Below are 21,001 nucleotides of genomic sequence, written 5' to 3'. Positions count from 1 at the left end.
ATCCTGGCAAAAAGACAAATAATAGTCCTGTAATTTACACAGTTCCATCCCAGAGTGACTAGCTGGCCAGGGTTTGGGAAGATAGTTTTTCCACTGTGGAATCCTGAGGAGAGAAATGAAATTTAGCACTAATCACTGTCAGGGAGAGTAATCCTTTGATACAAGATTCACATGGGTTAATTCAGATGAGGAGGGACCTCAGGAATTTCTGCTCAAAGCAGTGTGAGCTATGAGATGAGATCAGTTTTCTCAAGACTTGTCATAGACAAGATCTATTTGAAGTTGAGACTGAGCAATTATGTTTAAAGGTGAGATCTAGAGATGTGTTTGTAAAATAGGTAGATTTAATCGTAAAATTTACGTGTATGTAAAATAGGTAAATCTCTATATTTAGCTATCAGTAAAGGGTCTGTCTTCAGAGACATAAATACATATTTACTTATATTACCATGAGACCATGTGAAAGTTAAAATTCTTCCCGTATGCTTTACTTTTGCTTCATTTGAATAAATGAAGATTTGACTTGGCTTTGGTCAGCACGGCTTTATTCCTTGGACTGGTACTGTGTAGGAAGGGCTAAATTGACAGTCTGCTCAAGAAGGAAAAGTGTGAGTCCTGCATGCTTCTCTTCCTCAAATATAGACCACAAACCTGTGAGACCACGATGCTGGGGCAAATAGAGTGGTTCAGCATCTTACCACAAGGGAACCTCAGGTAGATCTCCCTTCAACGTGGCTCTGCTGCCACTCTTTACTGTGGGATTTGGGCTGAGATTTGTTTATCTTTTGGAGCCATTTATATGTGTGTAGTTATTACCATGTTAATTATTTACCTTTACTAAATCCTGCTTCTGTTCAGATGAGTTGTCTGTCTGTTGATGCAATTTGATATTCATACAAATATTTCTTATAGCCCAGCTAGAGGCGAACTTTGAGGAAATGGAGAATCATCTGCTGTGTCTTGAGGAACTATGTGAGCAGTGTGAATTGGAAAGATACAAATGTATGCAGACATTACAGCTGGAAAACTACAAGAAAACAAAAAGGTAAATAGAACAATTGTTATAAATAGAAATTAGCATATAGTATAAACCTTTTGTAATCCCCCCCTCCCCCCCTGCCCCCGTATAGAGTATAATCCCTTCTATTTTAATCTTTTAAAGAAACAATAGTCAGGACATTGCAAATTTGTAGTTGATTCATTGAATGTCTTAGCGATGAATAAAGAGTACGTGTGTTTGGAAAATTATCACTACGTTGTTGTTAAGATGAAGTCATGTTTATTATTCTCTGCAAAGAATTGGAATAAGGGCTGTTGTTAATAAGCACAGATGAATTGATGTTTCTTTTAATCCCTTGCCCTGGTTTATGGATTTCTTTTTTTTTTTTCTCCCATGTACCTGACAGTTTAGGAACTGAATTTTCCTCTATCTTCCTTTCAGTTCCATCATATCATATCATATCATATCAGTGCCTTTCACTCTGTATGAAAGGTATTAATCTCCTGCCATTCTCTTACTTGGAAAACCAGGGCATTAATTCTTGGAATCGAAGTTCAACTTACAGCAGTATGTGTGAAAATTCTGAACTTTGAACTCGTGAGCTTCAGGTTTACCTAAAAGATAAAGTAGCAAGAGAAAAATATTAAGTGCTTAAATGACTTAAACTGTTGAGTTGCTTGATTTTTATTACTGCCAGTGCCAAAAATAGCCTAATATAAGGAGATAAGAAAAGCAGTATTACATTCATTATATAAATTAGGAAATGAGTTGAATTGAGCAGTTTGTAAAAGACAGTGTCTGACAGCCTGTTAGGGAGGGGTGGGTAGATGTTGGTGTTGACTGACATGGGGATAACCAGGTTACTTGATCTGTCCAGGCAGGAGTCCTACTGTTAGCCAGGGGAAGCACCCTGGCACCCTCCTTGGTTGTGGAAACAAGTTTGATACATGTGGTAAGGGCAGAACAACTGGTTTGTTTCACAGTTCTGATGAGGATGTAGTGATCAAGAGCAGGACTGTGCCAGACAGCACTGGCCACATTTTGCTTAGCTTATCTGTGTTCTTTTTCTTGACCTTTCTTGCCATTTTTGTAGCTCTTTCTATTTTTATGTGTTCTTTTAAATCCCAGTCTTTTCCCAAAAGACCTATTCACCCCTGATTACTTTTTCACTATTGGCCCTCATGTATTATCTAGGGAATCTTAGCCTTCTATGGTGTTACAGATCCAGTTACTGAAGGAGTGCTGGTGTTGTAGGTTCTGCCTCCAATACCTTACAGCTTCCCCTTCAGCTTGCTGTGAAATTTGGCTGTTTCTCGCCTAACTCCCCTTTAAACACCTGTAAAATCCAATCATCCCTAGTGGTGCTGTCTGTGGCTTTTGTCAGTATCTTATTATGTTATCTGTCACATCTGGCAATTCCTCATGTCATGTCCCTTTAGTTTTTCACATTCTGTTCAGTTGTCTTAACCTCAGGACAGGGCCTCAGCAGTAGTCTGTAATTTTCCTGCAGCCTGGATTTTCTCTTTCCCAGGTCAGGGCAATTCCATATTCTCTCTCCAGGAAGAGTCAACAGCAGACAGTATGGCTGAATATTCACTTGTTCAGACCTACTTGAGTAATCTAAATATTTAAGGACAATAATTCCAAAATTCTAAATATGTGCTATTGAACCAAATAACACGAATTTAAAATGTGTATAAAGCAACAAATTTGGTCCCAAATAATAATCTTTCTACAGTTTTCTGAGTGGATTTTGTTCTCTCTGCCATCCTTGCTCCCTTTCCCATAGCCTCTGCTTTCAACATCAAAATAAAGTGTTAAACCATTGCCTGCTCTGCTTAGTAGTATCTAATCAGTTTTATAAATAGAATGCTAAGCAAGCTAGTTAGTGTAATTATAAGCTGATTACATTTGGTCAGAGCTAGCAAAACAGGAAGAATACAGGTAATTTCTGGTTGATCATTACCACTGTATTTATTGAGGTAAGAAATTAAGTGCTAGCTCAATTACAGGAAGGACACTTGCCACTGTAGGTACTTGAAGAGTGAGCAGCTGGTTAACTTGACGTGAGTGTGATTTGTGGTGTATGCTTGGAACTTGTGTCCTGTCTTCCTCTCTTTAGTGCTTGGGGTTTTTACTGTGATACCAGCTGAAAGAATCAAGGGGGGCAGGGTTCAGGAGTCTATGCTCTCTCTTTAGCACAAAAAATTATTTGCAGGGACTGAATGGTTTTGTGTTTGAAAAAAAAAAAAGTATTTCATGTATTTTGACAATATAGGAATGAAAACTGAGATGAATATGAACTCTAGAAATTCTGGTTATTTTAAGCACGTAACAAAACGTAATGTTGTTATAAAGTCACTGTAGAGCTTAGGCTAGAGGCTCATGTATTTCAAATCTTTTGAAAAAATCCTATATGAAAGACTTAGAAGAAGGTGCTTTAGGTCAACATTAAACCTCTGAAATGCAGCTAATGGTAACTGTGGGAACTTATTTTAATAAGTAAGTCTCCCTATTAAATAGAGCAACTTTATTTCAGTTCAAACAGATCAATTTTTTTCCCTTTTGTCATTGTGTTGAGTACTAATTTCAAAGTAGGTTCATCAATCCAGGATCTTTCCCAAGTTATTTAAAAGCCTGGTGTTTGGGGGGCCTGGGTTTTTTTTGTGAGCTTATCTCTGGAATTTTAGTATTTTCTTTTTTTTGTTTAAATCCATTGATCAGGGTACCAGTACTGTTGTATGAAGTCTAGATTCTACCCTTGTTTTCTCTAGTTAGTCTGTGCAATTTTGGATGTATGTTAGGATTAAACCATGTCATTTTGTTTCCTGTCTTTTTTCATTCAAGCACAGTTCTTCTTCCCTTTCCTTCATTCTCCTACTGAGGATATTCTGATTGCAGAAAACCTTCTGTACCTCTTTAGTCTCATGTGGCAATTCTTGCTTCCCCAAGTGCACAGTGTCCTTTAGGAAGCACTGTCAGGAGCTCACTTTGTGTCGTCTTTTTATGTGCCCTGAGTGGCAGCCTTGTGGTGTAAGATAAAATGTTTCTGACCTGAAGCTACACTTCCTATGAAGCTCTTGGTACCATTTGTGTCCATTTCAGAGAGATTACCATGTTTTGAAAAACAGAAACCTCTAATTATTTTGGCAATTAAAAGGAGCTGCCCAACTATAGCATTTTGTCGGAATACATTGGGAATAGCAGAGTCCTTGTCATTGGAAATGAGTGAATAGATTTTACTGTGTGTTATTTGAGTTGAAACATAATTGTCTGAATGTTAATTTTTTAAGGACATCTTGTTTAAGACCCCTCTCTATTTTTCAGTATTTGTCAGCTTTGAGAACAGACATAGAAGGAAAATAAATGTAAAAATCTGAAATTCAAACCTTAGTGGGACTATTGTTTTTCCTTCTTGATGAGATTTAAACAAATGCTTTATTTGAAGAGAAAATGAGTCTTTAAATGTGTATTTATTCCTAATTTTTGTATTTTAGAGGTTTATTTGTGGTCAAATAATGTGTAACCCCATGCTTTCCTAATTAGTGCAGTGAGTGAGGAGTTGGACAGGTTGTCATAGTTTTTGTTGGATGCATTGCCATACCATGATGGCGCTTCAGTGCTTCTGGGGGAGAAGAATGTTTGATTTACTTTCTCATTCAAAAGAGTATAAAATTCATGGCAATAGCATTGCGTAGATCAGAGACGTGTGTAAGAACATGTCTTAGTTACTGTTGTTTTCTTCTATGGACTTTATTCCTCTTTTTAATTGCTTTGGGAACAAAAGGAACAGTAAGGGTTGTTTGGATGTAGATACGGTGGCTTATCTTAGCCCTGACCAACACAAACATTTGAAGAGTAAATTAAAAAAAACTTTCCATATCTGTAGCTCTTGTTTAGATCCCATAGCATTCCTCAAGTGGCAGGCTAGAGCAGTACTCTGTACTGTACAGCATCCTCAGTGATGATTCCCTCCCACCTGGCAGTGATACATTTAAATTTTACCTTCATAACCCTTTCAAACTTTACATGTAATTTTTAAACTTAATTTTTTATATGTAAAAAGTGTATATGCACCTTTGTTGCAGATGTTTCAAACAAGTATGTTTTTCTTTCTAACATTAAGTGTACTGTGAATTATTTCTGGGATCTCAGCTACATGTTTCATAGTTCTCATCAAAATTTTCGTCAGTGTAAATTGTCATCAGTGTAAATTTTCATGCCATACTCTTTTTGATCAGTCTCTTAGTGGTATAGATTTGGAGCTGCTACGCCTCCATGTAACTGGGTACCTAAATAAACATTTTTGCAAGATTGGATGCAGAACTTTTATTATATTCAGGGCAGTTTCCATGGTAGATGTGCAGTGGATGACTGGCTTTGAGTTTTCATGAGGCACTGTATAAGTTTCTGCACTGGTGCTGCAAAGATGTTTTCTATCCTTTTTCATGAGTTTGCATACAGCACAATGAGCAGCAAGTGTTTTCATGGTGATAACTGGCTGGAATTAATTTTATGGCCATCAGTTGTTGCACTTCTTTGGGCAGACACGCGGAATGAGAATTCTTATTGATCCTGAAGAGACTTGCACAAGCTTTGGAGGAGTTTCATGGACAATTTTGCTTCACTTTTTTTGTAGTTTGAAGGCTCTGAACTTTCTTTTGTTTGCAAGAACTCTTGCATTACAGTAGTCTGCATACGCCAAACCCAAAGGAGTGTGCTGCTTCATTATTAGTGAATTTTACTCCAGTCAGTGCTCCCAGTATTTGGAAACATCGGGCAAGGCTGAACACACAGCAGATTTGAAGATTGCGGGGGTTTTGGCAGTTTTTTCTCTTATTTGCAAAGTGTGAATGTGCACTATAATTTATGTCACTTTTAAGTTGATTTAATTTTGCCCTTTCTCTGATGATTTTTGCTTGATACAGGGACACAATGACATTGTTACAAAGAGATTTGATGCTTACCTTCTCCTTATAGTCTTTGTTTTCTTTTGAATAGGCAAATAAAATATATTTTTCTTTGGCTTTTGTGACCTGTAATAAAAGACTGAATGTTTGTGTTGGATCCTCTGTATCCTGCAGCACCTTTTAATAATATTACCTAGAAAATGTTAAAACATTATGGCAATCCTGCATAATTTAGCTCTACCTTTACGTGATGCTTGTTAGTGGGCATAATCTGCAAATCCTGTCAAGCTGTTAATACCAGGCATTCTTTGTCCAGACTTACTGTACCAATAATAGGAACAGATGGTTCAGGGCTGCCTTAATCATCATTTTGTACCCTCCCTCACCTCAAAAATGCATTATTTATATATGTAATTAGTTCATTGTGGCTAGTGGCAGAAGAACAGGGCTTAGGTGCTTGTCATTACCACACTAAAATTCATTCTCTGTGCTGTGCCTCCTGATAAATTCTGTGTTTCTTTGCTATGAATTATTTCCTGAGACCTTTCATAATTCCTTTCCACTTGCATTTAAAGCAAATTCTTTTAAAAGTAGCTTAAAAAAAAGAAAGTATTAAATGCATTCATTGGCAACTCTTCTGTGAGGGAGATTTTGCATTCCTACGTCAAAGGGATATGTTGAGGGTGCCTGAAGAAGATACAAGTTGTAACTTCTCTCTGGCACAATTGCATTTGTGCTGCATGGAACCACATTCAGAATTTTAGATGAAGATTGCACATGGAGTCACAAGCTCTTTGTACTTACTTGTTTCTGTGAATTAGGGTTGTACTGTATGTCACTTACTGAATAAAGCTTGGCCAGTTTTTAAATACTGTCATTCTTCTTCTTTTTAACGCTTTTGGGGAAATTGATGAACAAGTTAAATGAAGGTCTGCAGTTTCTTGTGTGGCTGTTTACCAAAAACAGGTTTGCAGGAATTCCATTTTTTTCTCGAAGAAATTGGTGGAGTTGATGGTGGAGGTGGCCTTTGGTGGTGGAATTGTTTGTACCTTCTCTTCAACTTCTCTTACATTCTTTGTAGTTTCTCAAATTGTAGCTTCTCTTAATTTTCTGTTCTCAAAAGTCAGCTTTAAACTTTGGTTCCTAAAATTTTCATTGTATGATAAAAACAAACTGTATTGATACATGTAGGTTTTAGTGATCCAATGACGTTGCATACTAAGATAAAAGTTTTAAAAAAAAGAAATTTAAAAACTGTCCCTTTTTTTGGATAACAACAGGATGAAAACAAAAGCATAAAAACTGTCCTGTGCAAAATCTTACATCTGAAGGCATCAGCTTTTAGAAGGAGCTAAGCATTTATTCCACATTTAACATTCCATTTTGGAATGGTTCCAGTGGTAAATGGTCTGTGTCAATCTCTTAGCAGAGGGCAACACTTGTTTTAATGATTTCACTTCTACCATTTTCTTACAGTTTTAATGCCATCTCCCTCATTTTTATTGTCCTTTTGAATGATAGTGCCTGGAAGATGACTCCTAGTGTTCTTAATGAAGATAACTATTTGTTTCATTTTTCAAAACATCTTAGGAGTAATGCTTTCACTGTACCCTGAAACTGCTGAATATATTAGGGTAGTATTTGGTTTTGGTTGTATTTATTAACTTGATTGCCAGTTAATGTCGTTTCTGTTAAAAAAATTCGCTGTTCCATCTGCTGGACTGAAGTTAATGTAGAAGTTTTTCTGGAAAACAGACATCAGCTACTTCTGTATCTGCATGAGTATGGAAGCAAAAAAATCTCCATTGCAATTTTATTTAAATGCCTTAGTTCTCTGTTCTTCTCTTTCAGTGGATAAAATGTCACTTTTCATGATGAAGAATGCTGACCTCTCTTCAGTGTTTCTTCAAATGAATAGAAACCCTGGCCTGCTGCTCAATTCTAACAGTAGTTTAGTAATAGTGTTAGTTTTTACTGATTTTTCAGTACTTAAAGGCTTTTCATTGCTTCAGCCTCAAGTGTATTTCAAAGTAGTAGTTGGCCTAAGTATCTCAAAGGAGTGCTCAACCGATCTCAGGGATGAGGAAAACAGTTTTGTGTCGGGATTGACAAAAGTGATAATCCTAAGTACAAAAAAAAAGGACTTGAATTATTTCTGTGCACTGTGCTAGTGACACAGGTTTTGAGTTCTCAGTTTTTTGGCTTTTACTTCTGATGACATCCAGAGGAAAGTCCCAGAGGAGACTTTCTGGTGGCTTTCTAGCTTACTAAAGCTTGAGTCAGGCTGTGGAAGGATTCTTTTTTTTTTTAATATATAATTTTGAAAACTTAGCTGTACCAGACATAGCAGAGGAAATGCAGCATTTCTCACTTTTTGGGTTGGATCTTGTTAGGTGCCATAAATATTTTTAGATTAATTTGCTGATAAGCATCTATACTTTCTTCAAATGTATTTTTTTGTAAATAGTATTTACAACCCAGCATTTATTAACACATATTATTGTAAAATCTTTTAAATTTAATCCTCAATTTTTACCATTCATATGCTGTCTTGATACTGTCTTTTGTTTATATATGAGTCTAGTAGTTGGAATTTACTGACTGTTACTTTTAGAGCTAGTGTTAAAAAATTGTTCTTGACATTCATTTATGACTTTTTTTGCTTTCTTATCTGCCTATTCTTTTCTTGAGGATAAAATACGAAATGGTCAATTCTGACTGCTGACATCTTTGTAAAGAATGTGGTGTTTCTGTAGTCTCCTAGATATTTAACTAAATTCCATGATGTTTAGTTACACTTAGGAAATTGATCTTAGTGTTACAGCCCTTTGCAAGATACTGTAGAACCTGAGATTTTTTTTCTTACTGTTGCTAAAGAAATCAAATTCCATTTGATATCAGTAACTTAGAGCAGGACAGTTTTGCCTCCTGGTCCTCCCATATTATTCTTTCTGGATTTATTTTTGTTTGTCAGTGATACCAGTGCAATCTTCCTAGTGTCCATCTCATCTGCTCAGTGACTAAAGCAGGGTTAATCCAACAATGCAATGAAAAGCCTGAGGGGAATGGGAAAGTCCTTGGGAATTTGTATCTGCCTTCTAAGTAGATTGTAATTCTAACTGGTCATGTCAGTTACTCTGTGGGACAAGTCGTATAGTGTAGGTCGTTTGTTTCACCTGTTGTCTCCATAATTATATCTTCTCACCACAAACCCTGAATCTCAACTTTTCTGTAAGTGAAGAAGTTGAGACCACAGACAGTGTCGTCATTAGAACATTCCAGGTAACTTAAAAACTGGTAACTGTGTTTGACTCGTATAGAATTTTACAGACCAATTAAGTCTCCCTCCCCCCCCCCCCCCCCCATCTATTTTATGAAAACAAGCAACTGGAAAGGCAGAGATAGTTTTCATGGATATCACTTGGGTGATCCTGTACAGCCTCTTGCCTCTCAGGAAAGAAGCTGGGATTCGTAAACTGCTCTGCATGCAGAATAAGATTACTTTTGAAGTGTCTCCATGCCTTTATAGCCTGGTTATATTAGACTGTAGCCTGTTATTTTAGCCTTTTTTTCTTGCTCAGAGATGCTGAACTTCATCTTTCACTGAAAAGAGCTATTTATATTGTAATATGCCTCTTAATTCAGTCCTTTCTTCTGAGAGCTTACTGTTAACTGTAAAAAGGTAAAATGTATTCTTCCAGGAGTAACTAGCCAGGTTTGTTGTCAGTAACCTGGAGTTTAGTAGCCGAAGAGCATATAGTCAGATGCCAGGTAGTTGTATTGATTAGTGGTCAGACTCAGCATGGGAGTTCCTTGAATCCTGGACAGATGCTGAGCAGCCCACGCTGGGCTTCAAGAGCTTTCATGTGTAGCAAGGCCAGAGGCAAGGTAGGTGTGTATTTTTCTTCTAACAGTAGTGGAAAGGGTTATCTCATCCATCTGTGCAGTTCATGAATGTTCTTTTGGATGAAAACTCTTTAAAATCCAGGAGCATTTCCCTATGGAGTGTTTTCAATTGCCTGGTATGTTTCCTCCTGCTTGTCTTTTAACCTTGCTTTGAAGGCCACTTTTCCAAAACTGTTTTCAGTTTACTCTTTTTCATTTTAATTACTCTCACAAATTGCTGTTTCTTTATATTGTCTGTGTTCCGAATATGTAGTTCAATTCTTAACGTGAGTTCAGTGTATTCTGCAGATGACTTTTTGTCTCTAGACTCTTAGAGAAGACATAGAAGGTATCTTCTTTCTGACAGTTTATCAATAAATACAAAAATATTTATTTACTTATAAAGGGGAGAAATGTGATACTGTTATACATTTTTTCTGTACATCTGTGTGCAAGGTCTTAATTACCCAACTAGAAAATGTACTGATATCTTCTTAAGCCATCTGTTTTTCCAATATCATTACAAGTCAGTTTCCTTTCCACTTTTCAGTTTAGTGTCATGTTCTTACCAAGCCTGCCGATAAATGAGATTTAGGATTAAAATTTTAAAACTTCCAAGTTTTTATTTGTATAATTCGACTTAATAAATAAATTAAAAAATCTTCCATGCTGCTGATGCTCAACATGGTTTCAATAAGCATGTACGTTAGTATATAATTCTAAATGGAAGTTTTATTGAAAGTCTTTTGAGAAACCACAAGATATGATTAATTCATGCGGTGTAAAATAAAAATCCTCAGTCTTTGAGTCTGAATTGGTATGAGGATACTAGGAAGTACAGATCCTTAAATTTTGAATCTGTATTTTTACTGTATGCTAATCATAGATACTTCTAATTTTCAGAGGTATGTGTTGGAAAAAAGTTTTTGTCAAATATTAGTTTCCAACTTTCTTAATGAATGGCAATTATATATATGGTTATAGGGACAGCATCGTAGTGCATCTCAACCTTAAAAATATTGATGGATTTTTGAAAAGGAAAATTCTGGGGGTTTAGACAAAATCAGTGATTGTCACTTGGTTACTGTATTACGATCTTGTTTACTAACCTATTTCAACACAATGGCAGTAATTGTTTCATCTTTCCTTTTGTGGACAAGTGTCATAAAATCTCCTGATTTTAGGTGCAAGTAACGTAGTTTTTTGCTTCTTACTTTCACAAGATGTTTCCTCCAGTATGGTTTTGTTTCAGTCCATGGAAAACAAGCATTTCCTGTGATTGTTGCCTCAACTACTGTGCCATTATTACAAAATAAGGAGGGCAACTTGTGAGAGTGTTTAAGAATCTTGTAACTGTGCTTAGAGTATGCAGGGTAGGAAAAATTTTTTAGGGTACGAACCTGCAAATCACAGGTATTGTAAAGTAGCTTTTTTTCTCTGATATGAAAGGGAGAAACTAGCTTGGGAAAGGGATGAAGGAGAAGCAGGAAAGGAAATAGATTCTTACAGGAAGTTGCAACTAATAGAATTCTTCACTGTGAATCACACTCTAGCTTATTTCCTGGTAAAGCGCCCATTCTTTCAAAAACCTGTATTTAACATTGGTTACAAAAGTGGGATGTTCTCTGAAAATGTGGAGGTAAATGCATTCTCTTGCTTGTTTTAGAATACTTTGTCCTGCTTAGAAAATAAATTCTTTCATCTTTGAGAGAGTTTTGTCTGATCTTGATGCAAGAGTAAATGCTGAATTGCATCATCTGTTAAGGGGTAGAAGGAGTTGTTGTGGTATAGCAAATGTACTGTGAAACAGTGTCTCTGGTAGGTGACTGAAGGGTGCTTTAGTCTGTGGATAGTGAATAGAATAATTTATCTGGACAACTGTTAATTCAGTCTTTATTTTTCTTACAGTCACTTTTTCTTCAAAATTCAGAATTTAACTAGGCATTCTGTGAGGCACAGACTGAAAAAGTTTGATGTAAATGAGTGTTTTGTAAGGCCAGCATTCTGCCTTATCTAAGCTATTGCTTAGTTGATTCTTCTTTAGCCTTTAAATTCATGATGAATTACTATCTTGTAGTAATGACAATTGGAGCATTTTGCAGTTTCTTTAAAACAGAGAGAATATTTCCCTTCGTTTTATAGCCTCTGCAGTCACAATTGCATAACTTCTAAAAGTGGAGGGTGGCCTGGTATGAAGGCAAAAAAGGTATTACTATCTTTAACTTAATTTCTTAGCTTTCTGGTACATGAGTACTATGGGTTATCTGTCATACTCCATACTCTGGTAAATCCTCTCCTCTGAGGAATATCACTGTATGTCTCTTTGCCTGTCTCTGTTTTAACCGAGTGAGTGATATTGTCCAACACTGTTGTCAAAATGTTTTTGAATGGCATTGATGAAAATGGGACACTAATTGTTATTTACTGTGCTGTAAATTGGTAAAGCTCTGCTAAGCAAAGGATGCTTTAGTAACTAAAGCCTTAAGAAGTCTTGGTTATTTTTGGAGACGTGTATCTGGAAATTATGTAGCTAGATACAAATGTGCAGTATTTGTATAATTGTGCATGTTTATAAAGAAGTAGTGGCCTAATTTCTAAACTGGTTGATTTTGTTTGCTTTAGATAAACACATGGTAATATTACCCTTATATATGGTGACAATCAGATTCTTTGATTTTCGTCTTTTAGTGAGTCTTAAAACATGTAAAATAAATCCTGTAGTTCTAGTTGTAGTATTTCTAATTATTTTTTTTTAATTCTGCTCTTCTCCAACAGGAAGGAACTGGAAACATTCAAAGGTAAATTCTATTTTTATTTTCTACCTAAATATTTGTAAGGGTTACAGTCATTTGTGTTTTGTGTGAAACTGAGAAGGAACTGTTGTCCTTCTTCATTTGACAATGTTAATTTTATGTTGACCCAGCAGGCTGTTTATTTTTCATTTTACCTGTTCTTGCTGCTGTTTTCTTTGGGAGAGTCCTAAGTGTAGGGAGAACACAGTTATTTTGTTGTCTTATCTAGGTTTCAGAGATTCCCTTGTCTAATTCAAGCCTTTCCCTTGGTGTTCAATTTTTGAAGTTTAGGGCTTTGTCTTCAACTGGTTGATGTCTTTTCTGGCATGGATATAATTTTGGCACATGTTGTAGGCTGTTACATGTTAGATTTTTGTCTAGCTGTTTCTAGGGAATTTTCACAGTATTATGCTATCAGACAAATTTAATTTTTGTAGCTCAACTTGTTGGACATACTTGATGATATATACAAATATTTGTCCAATATATGATGTAATGGCTGGAAACTCTGTCATGTATTATTGCTTTGTCTGTGGTACATAGATGGAACACAATCCCATTTTCAGTAAATCCTAAACTGGGGCTTACTCTACCTTCTGATGTTAATGTTTGATCAGCTTGAGAATTGCTATTGTCTTTTCCTTTGGATAGAACGTGGGTTTGTGACTAGTATTTATGAGAATGAAGTCAGGTGCATTGACTTATGTCAATCAATTGTCTCTTGAAATTGAAAGCAGGGATGGAAATTTCTATCAGCTGTATTCCTTTGCCTTTTCAGTTCATTACTATCTCATCTTTATGTGATGCTACAAAAGGAAAATAACAGTTACAGTAACAGATAAGCAACACAGATTATGTAAAATGTCACTTTTCCTGTAGCTTGCCAAACCAACCCTTTTGTTGATTGATTTGACAGCTTTCAGCATAGAGCAACTCAATATAAAATGGAACATAATGCCAGGCTCCTTCTGATCCAAAGCAAGGCAGCTGCTTTGTAGTATCTGGTGCTTGTGAGAACAGTGAATCCTGGTTTTTTGTTTGTATTGATTAGGTGTTTTAAATGAGTTTCTGGAAGCCAGGAGAGTGGTTTCCAAAGTAATTTCTCTTTTGGCCTCTTTTTATTTTAATAGAGACTTTAACATTATTTGACAGTAAGTGTTTTACAGAGGCAATTATTTTGATGGAAGAGGAATGTGCTAGCTGTGTGTTGACCTTGAAATTTATACCAAACTAAGCAACAGGTTCTCTAATGGATACAGATTTCCAATACTGGTTATGAAAGACTTGTCTTGGTAGCCAAGAGAAGGCTGGGTAAGCCTAGAGGGATGAATCTTGGAAAATGGATATTAAACATCTGTCAGCCTAATTTGTGTGGGTTTTTTACAGTGAACTGGTGATAAGCTTGTACCTGACAGAAGAGAGGAGAGTAATAGCTAAGAAAATTTCAAGAATGGTCTTGTCAAGCAAGTCTAATTTCTTTCTAGAAGATGACAAGAAGAAGGTTTAAAATAAACAACAGATTCAGTGTTTTGATTTTGGCAACAACTTTCACTGTTTTGCCTGACATTTCCCAGGAAATTGGGATTAAACTACTAAAAATCCAGGTGCACAATTGATTGAAAATACATGCTTGGAGGAAATGTTCTTGGGTTTCTGACTTACTAAGTTGTTCGCTCTCAGATCTTGGAATTTTTGTTGTCAACCTAGATTGTGAAGTAGAGGTATTCATTATATTGGCTTCATTTGGTCTTTTCCTGGCCTTTTGCACCTTACATTAATATCTGAGTATCTGCCGTATCTTTCATCAGCTGCTTGGAAGTAGGGAGAGTAGGAGATTCCTTGTTGTGAAGGATTCATTACATAATGGCAGATGTTTTGGTTCTAGGGCAGCTTTGCCTGATCTAACTTGGGGCTCCTATTTGAGTGTCCTGTTTTGAGCTGCTTCTGGGGCTCACTAGATTTTGGCAAAAATGATCTGTCACTTGGTTGGCTTTAGTTCCGGTTGATGAAGCACACTGAGATAACTCGGTGGATGTCTGTAGGAATCCTGTCACAGAGGAAGGAAAAGGCAGCAGCAAGGGCAGGCAGTGTGTCCTAAGTTGATAGCCTAACACTGTAATCTAAAAAGCAAAAAAACCAGGAAAAGTTGTTTCCAACTGAAACATGTTAAGTAGTTGAGTAGATGGTTCTTTACATTTTAATATTGCAAGTATAGACTACAGCCTCAACTAATTTATCTTTGCTTGACTGTCCAGAGTGAAATGTCCTCATCAACATTCTGTTCATGAAACAGAATGTTTCCTAGACCCTAGCGCAGGGTCTAGGAAAGAACAACTGTTTAAAATACCTTCATATACACTTGCATCTTTTAGTGCATTTGCACTTGAAATCATTGTACATTAAAATCTGTTTCAATGGAAAAACCCGAAATGCCATTTTTTTTAATAGTAACTTGTTATTTGTGAATTTGAATACCATATGCTAAAAAGTAATAGCTTCCAGGATATAAGGATGGTAAATGTCTTGCATAAAAATATCTTTCGTAAAGATACAAGATCATTCTATCTGAATATGCAGGAATTAAAGTACCACAAAAAAATTCCTTTAATATGTTTGCTAGAACGGTTAAAAGAGAGTTGTATGCACTTTTTTCAGTATCCAAATGCAACTCTCATGTTCACCAGTGCTGAGTTCTTATGCCTTGCTCAGGATAGAAAGTAAGTTTTACTGGAATTAAGATACTGGCCTAGTCTGAGGTTCAAAATAGCACAGCACTAGAAACTTGAATTCAGTGGTGCATCCCATCAGCTGCACAATGAATACAGAAAAAAATGTGAATTATATGTTCGTGCTGACCCTGAGAGTGCAGCTGTGACTCACAAGGCCTCTGGGTAGCTTCACAGACCTCTCAGCTCTGTTTTAAAAACTTTACTTCCCTGGAGTTTTGTGGATGTGTAAATACAAATACATACACAAGTGTAGTCTGTAAATTTGTGAAATCTTCAAATGTCTGTAACCTTAAAAACATTGCTAGGGCCCTTGTATATACCTAGTATTTACTTATTTTAATACTGAAACAAAATCTGCCTTCACACAACCAAGAAGCAGAATTGTTTCTGCTTTCATTTACAACTTCTCACTGTGTGCGCCAAGGTACAAAGTAGTAATTCATTGACCTTCTAAATATATTCTTTGAAGATACCAGGTGTCATCCAGAAGGGGCCCTAACAAGGAATGTCTATATGCCTGTTTGCAGCGTTGGAAAGTTTTGAGAATCCACTAACTCTCTTGCTTGTTACTACCTTTAAGGAGCATGAAATAAGAGTGTAATACTACTTTAAGAAATTATGAATTATTTTTGTATTTGTCAATGTTTTAGTATTTGTTCCTGCCATTTTCATGTTGGTATTGCAGATTGTACTCTATTTCATTGTAAGGAATAGATTTTACTAGTCTTCCTTTTGCTTTAAGACTTATTTTTACAGGGCCAGACATTCTCCTTCTGTTGTTTGCTGCACCCACAGTGTGCAGGGGCAGGACAAACCTTTCTGGTCTCTCTTCTTTCAACCACAAGGGTTTTCTATTACAGAGTAATTGAAATTGATTATTACTTAATAATCTGTGATGCTGAGAAAGTGAAGGTTATAAGCTTTCCTGCTTCTTTGTGTTAAACATCTCTCCCTGAAGAAGGCAAGGAATGAGTGTGTGGTGTCTTTGTTGACACTGCTGCAGCACTGGCATTTGTGTACCTGAAGTGTGAGTGTGAACCAGGACAGAACATCTCAAAGGTTGCCCAGTTCCTTATCTTTTTTTAGTACTTTATCATTCAGAGGTCTTTGCTGTAAAAGATGATGGATTTATGAATGGAAACATTGGTATGCCATATGGAGTAGCCTGCAAGTTTGTTCCTAGCATGCACCAATTTCAGTCTTTGGAGAAGTGCTTGTTGGAACTGGCTTATTGCTCTGTGCTGTCCTGTCTTGGCCGAGACTCATAAACATGCAAAAAAAAGAAAAGTGTTCTGTTCTGAATCTTGGTAATTTCTTGCAATAGTAGAGTTAATTTTAGTTGATATTTTTGTGTGGTTTTGATTTTAGTGTTTGATGGGTTGTGCTCTTGCATGGTTTAGAAAGGGTGTGTATCATTTTCGTTTTACAGCTGAGAAACTGGAAATTAGATAGCACATACGTGGTTATTTGCTCCTGATACTTGAAACCTGGTGCATTTATGACTGAACAGAGATTTCAAATAATTCCATCATTCTTCTAGGCACATGGTACCATTTTTTAATTTATTTTTTTTCCTTTTTGAGTTAACATTTCTTTAGCTCCAGAGCAGCCAGGATTGTGTAGTAAATAGTTACAGAATACTGTTAATCTCATTAGAAGATGGAAGAGTGGAGCAGATAATGAGGTAGGTAATCAGCAGTGAGAGAGTAGGGGGAAAAAAAAAGTTCTAAAAGTAATAGAATTGCACAATGCATATGTTATTACATATGCTGTTGAGTTTACTTCAGAAATAGAAGTTCACTTCTAATTTATCCAAATGGGAACTGTATACATGATAGATTTTAAAATTGTTTATACAAGTCCCTTTCTATTAAAAGTTTAGGATGCAATGTTTTGAGTTCATTTCTGGAAAGAAAACTAAAGCACTAGAGGCTGTTTAGAGATCAGCAACACAGCACTTTTGGACAATGAAAGGTGGCAGCAAATTTGCAAGGGCAAATAAGCACATGGCTTTGGCTACTGAGTCATGCATATTTCTAAGCTTTAACAGGATTAGTTTCATTCAAGCTCAGGGAAACAAGGTCATATGACCATTTTCAGCACTTCTATTTACCCTACAACAAAATACGTTTTCAGCCTTTTGAATCAGAGGTCTCTCCCAAACAAGGCCTGATAAGTTTTAAGAGCTTTATCAAAATGTTCCTTGAGAAGGTGACCTGTGAAATAAAGAGGTGTTTTTTCTTGCTTTTGCCATCAAAGTTAAGTCATTGGGTCACATTTGATATGCAGATTTTTTTGTCATCCCTATTCATGCATATAAGATGCCGCTGTTGAAATTGCAGTTTTCCAGTCCTTTTATCAGGAGCTTAAATATGTCTATATCCAAACTTTAATTTTTCCCTCTTCTAAGAGCCCACAATATTTGGAGCAGTCTGTTGACTCCATCTCTTTGTTCTCCACTTTTTAAAATCTACTCACTTTAACAAATAGTATGTCAAACTGATTTTTTTTTTTTTTTTTTTTCTTCCAGTCTAGGGATTCTCTTTATCATGCTGTGTTCTGATGGCTGTCAAAACAAAACTCCTTTTTCCTACTCTTCATCTTGCCTTCCAGATGCGTGGGTAATATGCAGTGGAGGTCTTTACAGCTCATGGTTGACAAAGCTCATACATTCAATGATGTAGCTGCTCTCGAAGTTGAGCTGCAATTTTGAGCACATAATCCTGTATGTTTCTTCTGAGCAAGAGTAAGATGACATTGTGGTAGAAATTCATTCCAGCCACATGGAGTTCAATTACTTTAACATTTCTGTGGTCCAAAACTGCAGATATTTAAACCTTGTAGCACAACTCTTACTTTGTCATACCAGAAAACAGCTGGGAAAGAATTGCTTAATTCTTTGTAGTAAAGCTAAAATGGAATTAAAATGTCAGGTTTATATTCAGATTTCAGGGGTTTTCCTCATTATTTTGCTATAAGCTGAAAATATCCTGATAGAGTTCTGGTTAATACTGTGTTTTACTAGCTTCTTTACCATCCAGGCTATGGAAGGAGAGCCTTGCAACTTTGGATGTCTTGTGTTGTCTGTGGCAAGAATTGACCAAGACTCTTATATATGATAACCATTCTCTAGGGAACAGAAAGATTTGAGACTTGGGCACTTCTGATCAAACCTTGAGTGAAAGGAAAATAAGTTTAACTCTTGAAGTCTTCCATTTTAGTGTAATTGGGTGAGGCAGATGGAGAAGGAAACAAGATCCTAAAGTGTCCTTATAGCTACCTTGCTTTTGATTTTGCTTTTTACATTTTCAAGTTTGCAGACTCTTGCATCTGTTTAACTCTCGGGACACGTTTTAAAAATTTCTAGAACTGTATCTAGCTATTTGTATCTTCTACTTTTGCTTCTTTTTTGCTTTCCTTGAAATAGATCTGGCCTTAAAATCAAGCCTTTTAAAAAATAGTGGGTTTGTTTTAAAATCCTTTTAAATAGCATAATTTAAGGAAAGTTCACTCTTGGTCTTTCACTGGTTTCAGCCCTCCCCAGTAAATAATTGAATCTTTATACATCTGGGCAGGTATTACCAACACTGAAATGTATGTGTGATCTTTCAGTTGTACATTTCTGTAGCCCATGGGTGGATGGTGCAGGGTTGCACATCTGATTCTGTTTGGCCAAGTTATCAAACTTACGGGAATCCTTTGAGAACTTGTCCTATCTATGAATACATACCCAGGAACATTGGAAGTTTTCAGTTTTCTGGGATAATACACCAAAGCAATTGCTTGTCTCTTGCTGACACTCTAAATGGGACTTCCTTCTGAATTGGCAACACAAATTGAGCATGAGGTGTAATTGAAAATGTATTAGCTGCCTTTGCCAAGGCAGCAAAACATTTGCTGGATTAAGTATTATTATGACTGGGAGTCAAACTACAGTGGATAATATCTTGTGTACGCATTTATTTTGCAGATGACTGGGAACAAACTTATTATCTAATATGTTAATAAGCATCAAGTCTTCAGGACAGACAATATTTTCTATACAAGAAATAGAATTTACATTTCAATGGAAGAGGAAAAAAAGGGGAGGTTCGGCATATTTCAACGATAGAAACAAAATTATCTACAATTCTACCTTTGATTACTACGTCAGAAAGCCAATTTCCATTATGCTTTGGCAAAAGGAGGGCTGCATTGTCAACTAACTTAATCATACAATGGTCTGGACTGAAAGGAACCATAAAGATCATACAGTTCCAACCCCCCTGCCATGTTGGGGGTGCCACTCACTAGGCTGGGTTGCTTAGAGCCTCATCCAGCCTGGCCTTGAACACTTCTAGGGATGAGGCATCCACAACCTGTCTGGCCAACCTGGGCCAGTTCCTCACCAACCGCTGAGTAAAGAATGTCTTCCTAACATCCAATCTAAACCTGCACTCTTTCATTTTAAATCCATTGCCCCTTGTCCTGACATTATCTGCCCATTAAAAAAAAAATCCCTCTCTCTCCTTTTTATAAGCCCCCTTAAGACCATAGTGAGGTCTCTCCAGAGCCTTCTCTTCTCCAGGCTGAACAACTCCAGCTCTTAATAATTTGATATGATGAGGAATTATTTTCCTTTTGCTCATTTTTTATTATTATTTAATATTTATTATTATTTTTATTTTCAACTGGTGAGGTGAAAACAGGTAGTGTCAATACAGCCTTGGGTGGATCTCAGTGATAAAATGGCATTTTGTTTAATTCATTACTAAGGTGGCTATATATTGGAAAAAGACTTGAATTTTCAAAGCTTAAATAGGGAGTAGGATTTCTAAAGGAAGTCTCAAAAGGATGCTATGGAGAGACCAGATTATTTATGGGCAAACTAGATAATCAGATTTCCTTGGAATAAATGGTGTGTGCTCGTGTAACTTGGCTGATCAAAGATAAGTTTTGATTTTGTCTCTTCTGCCCCAAACCACTTCTGGTTTAATGCTTTAAATGCCTTTTTGTTTATTTATTTTTTCATTTTTATTTTTTGGTTTATTGTGTGTCTGACTGTAATATAATTTTTTATGTTGCAGATTCGACAGTGCAGTTTGTAGCCTCCATGCTCAACTAGATTTCAGGATTTTATGTAATGGCTGTCACCTGAAAGTGCTATTCAGAAAATGAATTAATATAACCCATAGAATGCTAACGTTACTAATACTTCTGAAACCTTGTGTTTATCAGGGTTTTTTTAATGCTAATTCTGACTGGGTAAGAGTGAAGAGCAGGAACACTTCTTTCTATTAAATTCTGCTTCATCTACATACATTTTCAGAGAATCTTGCGGGGTTTTTTTCATGAGGCACCCATATGCCCTCTCATCTTGTCTTTGCTTTGCATTTTGAGGGGGCTGGTTTATCCTCCCAACAAATTTTAATAGTGATGCATTTATGTAGTTCTCTCTTTCTTTTCCTTGAGTCCTACTCTCTTTGTAATCTAGTATTGCACTACGTCAAAAGCCCTTTCAGAGGTCAGATGTATCACAACAAATTTGGCATCACTGCAGCTTAAAATAAGATGCCTCATGAGTGTGCAGGTGCAGCTCCTGTTGCCTGTGGGGGAAGTTTACCCTGTGCTGGAGTCAGCCTTTGCAGAATCCTGGTTTTGTCAGGAGTAGAGGAGGTCAGGGTGACAAAAGGGATTTTCTTCAGT

At 36.4% G+C, this 21,001-nt stretch overlaps 1 protein-coding gene across 2 annotated transcripts in view; it reads left to right on the top strand.

Annotated features, from left to right (window-relative positions):
* The window catches only part of DTNBP1 (dystrobrevin binding protein 1), a 63,526-nt gene that overhangs the window by 15,125 nt on the left and 27,400 nt on the right, over positions 1–21,001 (top strand). For both annotated transcript variants that reach the window (XM_048308420.1, XM_048308415.1), the window contains exons 6-7: positions 913–1,045; positions 12,571–12,593. In XM_048308420.1, the coding sequence (XP_048164377.1) occupies positions 913–1,045; positions 12,571–12,593 (156 nt within the window). The remainder of the gene's footprint in view (positions 1–912; positions 1,046–12,570; positions 12,594–21,001) is intronic.

This window comes from Corvus hawaiiensis, chromosome 1 (genome assembly GCF_020740725.1).
Source record: "Corvus hawaiiensis isolate bCorHaw1 chromosome 1, bCorHaw1.pri.cur, whole genome shotgun sequence".
Taxonomy (NCBI): Eukaryota; Metazoa; Chordata; class Aves; order Passeriformes; family Corvidae; genus Corvus; species Corvus hawaiiensis.
Note: the sequence above shows the minus strand (reverse complement) of the source record. Positions and strands in the feature narration are given on the sequence as shown.